Raw genomic sequence first — 13,215 nt, 5'->3', positions numbered from 1 at the left:
TCTCCTGTGGGCCGGGTGCCAGGAGGGACATGCTTACTCATGGGGGTTGCTGGCAGTGTGAGAGACAAGGGTCTAGACTTTAAAATTCCCCCAACACTCATAAAGTTTTACCTAAAGTTAATTGGAAAAATAAATCCTTTGAAGAGTAGAGCCCTGAAGTGTTTCTCCAGACGTAAACATTTTCCGTTGTTAAAATGCAAAGGCAGTCCTGCGATCGGCCCAGTAACAACACACTGATTCACAGTGCAGCAAAATGGTGATTAAGTGCTTTGTACGGGTTCTGCGTGCTCAGTCCGCTATTGTACGTCGGCAAAGAATTGCACTTTAAGCCACAGTAAGACTCAGGATCAAGTAAACAGGCGAAGGTCCTGGTTTTGAAGTCCGCCCAAATCTGTGTGTGTTCCTCTGGTCGAAGTGGGAATCCGGTCGTGAGCGAAGAAACCAGTCCTTTACCGTCAACAACGTGATGGCACTTGCCTTGTCTGCTTTCTTCCCTCCTACTTCTGCACACCCGATGGCGTGCCAGATTCGGTGAACGGGTCAGTTGCGCCCTACAGAGAACAGGCCCAGGCGGAATTGGCCAGAGGTGCCTACGCAGACATTCTCCCCGACCCTGTGGCTACTCCCTTCTCTTCCTGGGCAACCAAAGGCCCAGGAACTGTTTTAAGGATTTGCCCCTAATTTTCTCATGACTCACCACCAATCTACCCCCAACACACACCTTCAGATGCCGTCACACACTGGCATTAACATATATTTTCCCTCACAGGCACTTACCCTCACACACACTTTCTCTCTCCCAGTTTCCCTCCAACACACTTTCCCCTCTCATACGCTTTCCCTCACACACTTCCTCACTCACACACACACTTTCCCTCACACGCATTTTCTCACTCACTTACCCTTTCCCTCACACACACATTTTCCTTCACACACATTCTCTCTCTACACACTTTCCTTCACACATACTTTCTCACTCACACACTTTCCCTCTCACACACTTTCCCTGACACTTTCCCACAAACACACACTTTCTCTCACACACACTTTCCCTCTGACACACTTTCTCACTCACACACATTTTCCCTCACACACATTTTCTCACACTTTCCCTCATACACACATTTTCCTTTGTACACATTTTTCTCTCACACACACTTTTCCTCACACACACTTTCTCACACACACTTTCCCTGATGCACATTTTTCCTCTCACACTTTCACACACATTCTCACACACTTTCACACATAATTTTCCTCAACACATTTTCTTTCTCACACTTTCCTCATGCACACTTTCCCTCTCACACTTTCTCTCACACACACTGTCACTCACACACACTTTCCCTCACACACACCTTTTCCCTGACACCCACTTTCTCTCCCATACACTTTCCCTCACACACATTCTCTCTCACACACACTTTCCCTCACACAGACTTTTCTTTACACACACTTTCTCTCTTACACACACCCAGCTCTGTAAACACTTTTTCCTTCATTCACACACTCAGCTCTAACACATACACACTTATCCCAGCAAACATTAACAAAGAAAATATTACACATTTTCTTAAACATTAAGGATGTTAAACATTCAGGATGATTGAACTTTACCCTTTTTAGTATATGTGCTGCCGAAGCGAGCACTGAACTTTACCCTTTAAGAGACTGAGATAATTTTCTCTTTTTAAGCATTTCTTGTGGAAATCTTCCTAAAATATACTATATTCTTACCTGTTTTCTTAAGCTGAATTGAATGTATCAGGTGATTTGGTTTCATGGTAATGTGATCATTTTGCCCCTCTGCTCTCAGGATCATGTATATCTGCCTCCTCCCTCTTATAATTTGTGTCTCTTGAAAGAACTAAATTGTTAGAGTTTTGTGAAGGTGGGAATGGCTGGCCTGTACTGTGCACATGCCACCATGCTGATGAGCCTGGGATGGCCCTCAGGCTGCGCCACCCTAGTCATGCGGTCTGTTTATTTGTCAGACCCTCTCTTCCCATGACCAAGAATGGGCACCATGTGCACAATGATCGGGGAGCTCGTGAGGCTGTGACCCTGAATGCAGCAGCACATGCTCTGCTGTTCCGGCTCACAAAGTGCACAGAGAGGCAGGTGACAGCCAGGAAGGGGCTGTGCTGACAGTTACTTCGGGCACATTAGCATAGGCTAGAGAAATGTTTCCTCTGGCTTGCCCGAGGCTTCCTCAACTTGACCCGGGAAGTGGCCTCTGGGCACACAGACAGCTTCCCTTGGGCAGCTTTTGCCTGGACCAGGACCTGGGCGGGGATGGTGCCCAGAGAGTGAGAGCTGGTGGAGGAGTGCCCCCAGGCCATGTGTTGGAGCCTCACTCAGTCACGGTAGGAATCACTGGGCAGAGAAGGGGCCAGGGAAGCTGTGGGATCCCAGAGATCTCAGCAAGTATTGCCCATCTCTTCCTCCAACGGGGCAGTTTTCAGAAAGTGAACGGGTGAGGTGGAGGCTGGGAGACCCACTGAGGGGCTGCTGATGACAGCTGGACGTGAGAACGAGGGCCCACCTACGAGTCTGGAGGAGGAGCCGGTCTGGACTTGGGTATCCGCACGGCAGGAGTCCCTCTCTTCCTGGGAGGATCCACAGTTTGCCTTTCACTTCCTCCGACATAGGTCATTAAGGACCTGCCCTTCCACTTCGCCAGTTTCTTTTATCACAGTTAAGTGTTTGCTTCAGATCTCTGTGAGGAACATCCTATTTGGGGCATGGTTCTTGCTCCTGGCTCAAGACCACCTCCATCCTTCCCATGGGTTGGATGTTCACCGGTGGCTAAGGTGTGACTTGAGTTTTTAGACATCCGACCATCTTGGCATTTTCTGGACAAAATGAGTAGTTAGACAATTCCTAATGAGTGAATGGCCCTGTCTGGTGGGGAAAGCCAAGCATGTGCAGGGAGCGGAGCAGACAGAGACAGACACAGGGAAGCCTGTGTGGGTGCCTCAGCCACCCCAGTGCCCCGCTGTGCTGCACAGTGGTGGAAGCTTCCAAAGGTGAGCTCACCGCAGCGCACACCTCCCTGGTTGCTGTGCATCCTGGCCCCTCAGCGGGACAGATGGTCTGAGTCCTTACCCACTTCAGGTCCAGGAAATTCGATGTTTTGTTTTCAATTTCTTTAGGAAATTATCTGTATCGTGAGCTGTTCAGAGGAATCTTGGATGGAACCATTGTCCCTTTAAAAATCGGTTTCAAAATAAATAAATAAATAAATACATACATACATACATAAATAAAAATCGGTTTCACAATTTTAACCACTTTGACTTTTAACTGTTACTTGTAGCCTTGCTTTTTTTTTTTTTTTTTTTCCAAATAAATGAACCCTGTGGTATTTCCTCAGGAAATGTTACATCTAAAAATAGCATTAAACATCTTTTGAACTAAAAGCATTCTATCTTTACATAAAATTCCATTGCATTGAAACATAAGGAGGAAATCAGGTATCAAGGATACTGTTTTCAGAATGACCGAATGGGTACAATTCTGTTTTTTTGATAAAGGGTGCCCTATTGGTTGTTGTTTAAATATTTTAAGAATTATCAGTACAATTAAAATGTATTTACTATGGGTGAAGTTTTCTGAGTATTAAATTACATGTGGACCAGCTCTGTCCTCGGCACAGGAGCCTCCCTCTTTCCCTGCAGACCCAGGAGTGCCCAGGGTGCGAGGACCAGGGGAGGAGAAGGCCCTGAGAACCTACACATGCTCTACAAATAATCCTAAATACAGCATTTCAGGTGCACATTTCAGAATTCGATGGGGTCGAACTTGAGCGTGTTTTGTGTGACAGCAGCAAGAACCTCACTTAAAAAGTATTATTTGGGGGATCGCTGAGTGGCTCAGAGGTTTAGTGCCCACCTTCGGCCCAGGGCGTGATCCTGGAGTCCCGGGATCGAGTCCCACATCGGGGTCCTTGCATGGAGCCTGCTTCTCCCTCTGCCTGTGTCTCTGCTTCTCTTTCTCTCTGTGTCTCTCATGAATAAATAAATAAAATCTTTTTTTAAAAAAGTATTATTTGGAGTGCCCCTCATGGGCACAGGGGTCTGCCCTACCTGATGCAGCAGGGGCACTTCCTCGGTATGCCTCTGCTGTGTGACAATGTGAAGGCCCAGGAGATGGCTCCGAGGGGAGTCCCCCACTGTGCTGAGGACTTGCCTGTACCTTCCTATGCCACAAAGACAACTCACATGCCCAGACATAAGGCAGAGCCCGAAAAGCCGACCGTTAGTCTGTCAAAGTGTCCTCAGCGCCTGTCTTCCTCGTGTCTTAAACCACCTGGTCCTCTCTTGCATTTCAGGATCTGGAATCCCTTGACACCTGTATCCAGAACACACTGTCTGCCCTTTATCCACCTTTTGAGGCCACGTCAGCCACGGTGCTCTGGCAGCTGTTCAGCGTGGCCGAGAGACTCCACGGTGGGGACGGGCTGCGCTGCCTCACTGACTTCCTCATCCCAGCCAAGAGGGCCCTACAGCACCTGCAGCAGGAAGCCTGTGTGAGTACCTGCCCTGCAGGAGCCAGACCTGTATGGGACCCTCCTCTCAGGGGACAGAGCCTGTGGGATGCTTTTTCTTGCAGGAGGAAACCTGTGAGACCCTCCCCTGCAGGTAATGCCTTCCTGTGTTGACTGTAGAGAAGAAATAGGCAGGGTTTTACTGGGTCCCTGGAGAATATTGAAGCTGAGCACATGGAATACCCTCATTGGGGATGGAGACGAAGGGGAACATGACATTAAACCAGTAATTAAAGCAGACATAATTCAAGTGAGCACTTGTTTTCTCTCTGAAAAGAAGCTGTGAGATTATCCTCAGCTATTTCATCAAGTTTAATCACATGAATGGAGAGATCTAGTCCACTCCACTTTTGGGGTCCATAAGCATACCAACTTAGCAGTTTTCCTCTGGCTTCTGGCTCCTCTGCCCTAGTCCTAAGTGACGGGCGAAATAAGGTTCTGTGTTCCAGAAACAGGCTTCTCAGGCCTCCCAGGTGTGCAACCCATAACATCCAGAGGTATCCATCCTGGTTCCCCAGTAAACTTTCAGCAGAGTCTTTAAACCTAGCCTAATAGATTTCTCAGGTGTTTAGTTTATTTCTGGGGATTTTTTTTCCTGAGTGGTATTCCATTATATGGAATATACCACAGTTTGTTTACTCGTTCATGGGTTGATAGATACTTAGGTTGCTTCTAGTTTTAGAATATCATATATAAAATTGCTGTGAACATTTGCAGGCAAGAATGTGTGAGGGCTTGCTTTCTTGGGTAAAGAGCTAGAAGACCTAGAACTGTGATTGCTGGGCCACTTCCAAATTCTTCCCTGAGCGGCCACACCATTGTGCATTCCCATCAGCTGCTTTGGAGAGCTCCAGTGGCTTGGCATCCTCACCAAAACCTCCTATTCTCAGCCTATTTCATTCTAGCCATTCAAGAACAGGTGCGTGGTGTCACATGCAATGTCATGGCATTAGTGCGCACCGCCCTAATAACTATAGATGTTAAGTGTCTTTTCCTGGACTTATTTGCCTTCCATGTGCCCTCTTTGTGATGTGTCAATTCTAACCTTTTATCCATTCTTAAAAATTGGATTGTCATCTTCTCTTTTTTTTTCATTAAAGTAACTCTATTTTTTAACTGTCCAGTCAGGTAATTCCAAATATATACAGTTACAAAAGCAGATTTTCGTCTGTAAGGACCAGGACTAGAGTAAGACAAGGCAAGTAAGGCACACGGCATAAAATTTAGAGGATGCACCCACTGACACATTTCTGTCTTCTTCTTGAGTTCTAAGAGTTCTTTATATATTTTGGATACAGGTTCTTTATTACATATATGGTTTGCAAATATTTTCTCCCAATCTGTGGCTTACCTTTTCATTTCAGTAATATTGGTTTAGGAAGAGTCAAAGTGTTTAATTTTGATGAACTTTCCCTATTTTTTTATTTTGTTTTCTGTGTCCTAAGGACTGTACTTTTAGGCCTAAGATCCATTTTGAGTTAATTGTTGTATATGGTGTGAGGTAAGCATCAAATTTGTTTGTCTTTGCATATGTCTATCCACCTGTTCCAGCACCATTTGTTGAAAACACCTTCTTTTCTCCACTGATTCACTCTGGCAACTTTGTTGAAAATGAATTGTCAGTACAACTGGGAATTTGTTCCTAGACTCTGTTCTGTTCCATTGATCTCTCTTTCCTCCAGTACCATGGTTCTGATTAGTGAACTTTCATAGTGAGTCCTGAAGTCAGCCGGTATAAGGCCTCCAACTTTCTTCTTTTTCAAAATTGTTTAGCTATTCTAATGTCTTTGCATATCTACATATCTACATAAAATTGAGAATCAGTTTATTTATACAAAGCATCTTAAGAGTTTTGATTAAAATTGCTTTAAAGTCATAGATCAATTTGAAAGAAAAATGTCTTGGGATATTTTTATTATAGGTTCTTTTCAAGGAAATCTTAAAACTAATGACAGCCAAGTCATAGGTATGTTGCAGTGAGCTGCTGGAAAGATTCATGGCTCAATCTTAAAAAGTAAGCTCTTGAGCTGCACACCAGAGTGTGCAGTGCCAGCAGCTGCCTTAGCACACTGGGCACCCCACCAGCACCACCCTGCAGATGAGCACTGCCTTATAGTGCTCGTGGGAGCTTCTGGCATTGCAGTAAATGCACTGAGAAGACAATCTATGGAACTTAATCTTAACCATTTCCAAAGTGCTATGCCTCATATTACTTGTTCCAAAAAAGAGCTATGAAATGGATGGACATGAGTATCACTGTGTATCAAAGGAAATATTTGAAATCCTCATGTAAGGTCACAGGATGCTCGATATGATGAGTACACAGCCACATGTGTGACACCTGTATGGATGCTGTTCAAACAGTCCTTAAAGAAGGGAAGATATGTCTCATGGACTCTGAGCCTTAGGGTGTTCAAGTAGCTTGAAGCCACCAACTGAAGCCCCATGTCATATTTATAAAGCCATCCAATATGATTGTATGAAGCATTCTGAGAAGAATGCCAAGATCATCACAGGCTACTTGGTGGACCTGAAGTTCAACGATGAAGATCTACAAGATGGAAGATTGAGCTCAAAATATGGAGACAGGGGTAGCCCTGGTGGCTTAGCGGTTTAGCACTGCCTTCAGCCGGGGTGGGATCCTGGAGACCTGGGATCGAGTCCCATGTCAGGCTCCCTGCGTGGAGCCTGCTTCTCCCTCTGCCTGTGTCTTTGCCTCTCTCTCTCTCTCTCTCTCTCTCTGTTTCTGTCTCTGTCTATGTCTCTCTCTCTCTCTCTATGTCTCTCATGAATAAATAAATAAAATCTTTAAAAAAATATGGAGACAGTTTGGCTAATTTTTTGATCATGTGATTGTGAATGACAGCTTGCAAGGTACATGTGCCCAGCTGTGTACAGTCAGCACGCTCAGGAGGAGCCTCAGTGGGTACTGGGACATGGGCTTCCTTGGGTATTGAGTCTTCAGGAGGCCTCCTGCTTACTGCTAGAGCTTTCATACATTCATCTGTTACAGAATTCTGCAACAACAGCAGCAATCCAGAACAGTAGTATTTGCCCTATTATACCATGTGCAACTTTAAAAGTGGTGCAGTTTATTAACTAATCTTATTTGAAAAAATATTTGCTTCATACATATGTAGTTACCTCCTTGGCTTTCAGGGAAAAATGTTTTCCTTTACCTCATATTACCAATGGTAAGAATACAATGTGAAGCCACTGAGTATGAGAACCTAACATAGATTTTGTATGGTCTTTGTACAATTCAGATAAAAGAGCTTCCCTAAATAAAATAAGTAGCATTTAATTTAAAAAGTAAGACCTACATGAACTCAGGGTCATGGGATCAAGCCCCTTTCAGGAGTCTGCTTCTCCCTCTCCCCTCTCACTGCTTGTGCTTATGCTCTCTCTCTAAATAAATCAATCTCTAAAAAAAATAAAGGATGAAAATAAATGAGTTTTTAAAGAAAAAATAAAAAGTAAGACCTATATTAATCAGTGCCTTTTATTATTCCATTGATATTGAAGTAGGGCTTTAAAAAAAAAACTACCACTGGACTACTTTGATTTATTAAATTCTTTGCATGTTTTATAGCTAGAATGACCATGGTAGAGAAATGACCAAGGGTATCCTAGGATTGATTCTTTGTATGAAGTAGTCTACAGAGAGGATATTTTCCTTTATGATTATGTACCTTTTGCACATTTAAAGGGTGTTGGTTGATAAGAAACTGAGATAAACCACAGCACAGGGAACAAAAATGCCTGTCCCCATTCTTTTTTTTTCCAAAGATTTTATTTATTTATTCATAAGAGACACAGAGAGAGGCAGAGACACAGGCAGAGGGAGAAGTAGGCTCCATGTGGGGAGGCTGATGTGGGACTTGATCCCCAGACTCCAAGATCACGCCCTGAGCCAAAGGCAGATGTTCAACTGCTGAGCCACTCAGGGGCTCCCTGCCTGTCTCCATTCAAAGGTGTGTTTTGAAAAACTATTTTGACCTAATGTTTTGTCTTCTTTCTTCTGTTAAGTTTCTTTCTCCTTTCATTTTAATCATAAGTTGTCCCCCTTTCCTACTTACAGAATTGCTTTATTTTCTGAAAAATCTATATGAATGATACTACTCTTTAATATCAATGCATATTTATAAGTACATAATTTAATAAGTACAAAGTGAAATTTAGGGATATCCTTATTATCTCATTTATATTGCTTTTTTACTGTTTAATAAAGATAATAAAATTTGATCATCCTTATCACATAGGGGAAAATGAACTCATCTCAACAACTATGAATATAAACATATTTTCATTGATATAAATCAAGGCAGTTTTTATTTATTTACCTGCTGTTGTCAAAGCATGTGGCTTGAAGAACATCACTAATCATCATGTTAACCTAAGATTTCAACAACCACCATTCTTCCATCTCTTTGTAGATACAAGAAATGCTTAGAGTCACTCATCAGCTTATTTGTAATTTTCTTTCATCACAAGTTTGGTTCAAAAACTGTCTGGAGAGGTTAAAAGTAATCAGAAAGATATAGAAATAGAGTGTTTGCATGATGGGAGAAGCAGGGGCAGGAGATTACAATAAAGAAAATAAAATCAAATGGAAGCCGGAAGAGGGGGAACAAACAAAGGCATGAGAAGTAAAAAGCACAGCATATATAATAACAGGAGGAAAGCAAAGTTAACTGGTAGCCCAGCAAAATTTTAACCAAAGATAACTGGTATAGCTATATTCAGAACAAGCTAAATATAGCAAAAGGGAAAATGCATCCTCAAGGCTAAGGTGGATCATTGAGTAATAATGCTGGTAACAACTAGGACTACATAACAATCTGTAAACACCTAACAACATAACCTGAAATGTTTGGAACACAATCTGAGGGAATTACAAGGGGTAAACGTAATCATAGTGGGAGATCTCACCTCTTCCAGAGCAAACAGATAAGCAGACCACACATTACATGTCTGAATTCCTGATTTTTCTCTTCTACCCAGGGGCATGCATAGAATACTGAAGCCACTAATCTTAGAATACACATCCTTCCCAAGCACACATGGAATATTTTCCAAATTTTGATAAAATTCTGATCAAATTTTATCATTAGAGTGTATACATTTATTTCAAGAGTGTATACAACTTAGAAAATATTAGAGAACATACAATGTTCTTTAGTGTACTTGTACATTTACCAGAATTGACCATTAGTCATAAGGTGGCAATAAATACAGAGAATTGACATATAAAGACTGCAATACAATAAATACAAATCAATAACAACAACAACACCCTTACATTTGGAAAATTGTATGTGTACTCCTAAATAGACAAAGGGTCAGAGAATAACAAAGGAAATTGGCCAATGAACAGGTCAGCCCTATTTCTGGCTAGGGTGTAAAATAAAGTGTGTGAGAGAAGCCTGGCCAAATAACCAGAAAACCCCACATAAATGAAAACAATTATATTTTCCTTTAAGGCCGTCCAACAGCTGTGGGTACACAAAGATCTAGGAACTAAATTATGAGGAGACAATGACTTCTTAAGTGAGTGAGGACACCTGGGGTCAGTTGCCGAGGCCACAGGGAGGGCGGACAGAAAAGCAACCTGACAGGGAAGGACCATCTGTGCTCAGATGAGAAGTCGAAAGAAGAAACCTCAGGGCTGGTCTTACATTTAGGTCCTTAATCCATTTTGAGGTTTTTTTATGTGTATGGTGAACAAAAGTGATCCAGTTTTCTATTCTGTTCCATTGAACAGAATATGTGTCTGTTTTTGTGCCAGTCCCATGCTGTTTTGATTATTACAACTTTGTAATATCACCTGAAATCTGGAATTACATTACCTGCAGTTTTGTTTTTCTTTTTCAAGGTTGCTTTGATATTCAGGGTCTTTCGTGATTCCATACAAATTTTAGGGTTGTTTGTTCTAGTTCTGTGAAAAATGCTGAGGGTATTTTGATAGGGATTGCATTGACTGTGTAGATTGCTTTGGGTAGTATGCACATTTTACAATATATGTTCTTCCAAACCATGAACATAGAATATCATTCCATTTCTTTGTGTCCTTTAATCAGTATTTTATAGTTTTCAGAGTATAGGTCTTTAATCTCTTTGGTTAAGTCTATTCCTAGATATTTTATTATTTTTGGTTCAATTGTAAATGGGGTTGTTTTCTTAATTTCACTTTCTGCTACTTCATTATTAGTGCATATAAATGCAACAGATTTCTGTACATTGATTTCATATCCTGCAACTTACTGAATTTATTTATCACTTCTAGTTGTTTTGGTGGAGTCTTTAGGGTTTTCTATATATAGTGTCATATTGTCTGCAAATAGTGGAAGTTTTACTACTTCCTCATGGATTTGAATGCCTTTTATTAGTTTTTGTAGTCTGACTACCGTGGCTAGGATGTCCAGTACTATGTTGAATAAAAGTGGTGAGAGTGGGCATCCCTATCGTGTTCCTGACCGTAGGGGTAAAGCTCTCAATTTGTCACCATTGATGTTAGCTGTGGGGTTTTTATATATGGTCTTTATTATGTTGAGCTATGTTCCCTCTAAACCTACTTTGTTAATAGTTTTTTTTTTATCATAAAGATGTTTTTCTTTGTCAAATATCTTCTCAGCATCTACTGAAATGATCATATGGTTCTTTTTTTAAAATATTTTATTTTTTTAAAAGATTTTTATTTATTTATTTGTGAGAGAGAGAGGGAGAGAGGCAGAGACACAGGCGGAGGGAGAAGCAGGCTCCATGCAGGGAGCCCGACGTGGGACTTGATCCCGGGTCTCCAGGACCATGCCCTTGGCTGAAGGCGGCACTAAACCGCTGAGCCACCCGGGCTGCCCTGATCATATGGTTCTTATCCTTTATCTTACTGATATGATATATCATATTGATTTATTTGCAAATATTGAACCACCCTTACAACCCAGGAATAGATCCCACTAGATCATGGTGAAAGATTTTTTTTTAATGGATTGTCGTATTCAGTTTGCTAGTATTTTGTTGAGGATTTTTGCATCTATGTTCATCAAAGATACTGGTCTGTCGTTCTCTTTTTTGTTGTTGTGCCTTTATCTGGTTTTGGAATCAGGGTAATACAAGCCTCATAGAATGAATTTGGAAATTTTCTCTCTTCTAATTTTGGGACTAATTGGAGAAGAGTAGATATTAACTCTTCTTTAAACATTTGGTAGAATTTGCCTGTGAAGTTATCTGATCCCAACCCTAAATGTGAGACCTGAAACCATAAAAATCCTAGAAGACAGCTCAGGCAGTAATCTCTCTGACATCATCTATAGCAACATTTTTCTAGATATGTCTCCTGAGGCAAGAGAAATAAAGGCAAAAATAAACTATTGAAATCACATCAAAATAAAAAGCATCTGCACAGCAAAGGAAACAATAAACAAAACTAAAAGACAACCTACTGAATGGGAGAAGATATTTAGAAATTACATATCCAACAAACGTTTAATATTCAATATAAATATATAGAACTTATATAACTCAACACCCCCAAAACTCAAATAATCCAATTAAAAATGGCAGAATTCATAAACAGACATTTCTCAGAAGAAGACATCCAGATGGCCAACAGACACATGAGAAGATACTCAGCATCAGTCATCATCAAGGAAATGCAAATCAAAACCACAATGAAGATATCACCTCACACCTGTCAGAATGGCTAAAATCAACAAAACAAAGACATGTGTTGGCAAGGATGTGGAAAAAGGAGAACTCTTTGCACTGTGGTGAGAATGCAGACTGGCAGAGCCACTGTGGAAAACAGTATAGAGGTTCCTCAAAAACTTAAAAATGGAACTACTCTATGTTCTAGTAATCACACTACCCAGTGTTTATCAAAAAAATATGAAAACATTAATTCAGAGGCATAGTGCTCCCCTATATTTCTTGCAGCATTATTTACAATAGCCAAACTATGGAAGTAGCCCAAGTGTCTGTTGATAGATGAATGGATAAAGAAGATGTGGGATACACACACACACACACACACACACACACACACATACACACTGGAATATTACTCAACCATTAAAAGAATGAAATCTTGCCATTTGCAATAACCTAGATGGAGCTAGAGAGTATTATGCTAAGCAAAGTAAGTCAGAGAAAGACAAATACCATATGATCTCACACATATGTGGAATTTAAGAAGCAAAACAAATGAGCAAAGGAAAAAAAAAGACCCATCTAGAAACCGATTCTTAACTAGAGAACATACTGATGGTCACCAGAGGGGAGGTGGGTTGGAGATGGGTGAGATAGGTGATGGGGATGAATGAAGGCAGTTGTGATGAGCACTGGGTGTTGTATATACTAAATTGTACACCTGAAAATAATATTATACTGTATGTTAACTGGAATTAAAATAAAATTTTAAAAAATATGACAACAAAAGCATAAAACGTGGAAGGGAGTAAGTTGAATTATACTACTATAAGTTCTTACATTGTGTTTAAGTGACAAAATGTCACTTGAATAGTAGACCATGATGAGTTAGAGATGTATGTTGTGATCTTGACAGCATCTACTGAACACAACACAAGGATGTGTAGCTAAATAATCAGTAGAGGAGATAAATGAGATCTAAATAATCAGTAGAGGAGATAAATGAGATCCAAAACACA

At 41.2% G+C, this 13,215-nt stretch overlaps 1 protein-coding gene across 1 annotated transcript in view; it reads left to right on the top strand.

Annotated features, from left to right (window-relative positions):
• Window positions 1–13,215, top strand: part of PLEKHG4B (pleckstrin homology and RhoGEF domain containing G4B) — a 70,511-nt gene that overhangs the window by 17,908 nt on the left and 39,388 nt on the right. Inside the window, exon 2 of the mRNA XM_072807436.1 lies at window positions 4,334–4,531. Within this exon, the coding sequence (XP_072663537.1) occupies window positions 4,334–4,531 (198 nt within the window). The remainder of the gene's footprint in view (window positions 1–4,333; window positions 4,532–13,215) is intronic.

Source organism: Canis lupus, chromosome 31 (genome assembly GCF_048164855.1).
Source record: "Canis lupus baileyi chromosome 31, mCanLup2.hap1, whole genome shotgun sequence".
NCBI classification, from domain to species: Eukaryota; Metazoa; Chordata; class Mammalia; order Carnivora; family Canidae; genus Canis; species Canis lupus.
This window is presented reverse-complemented; position numbering and strand designations above follow the sequence as displayed.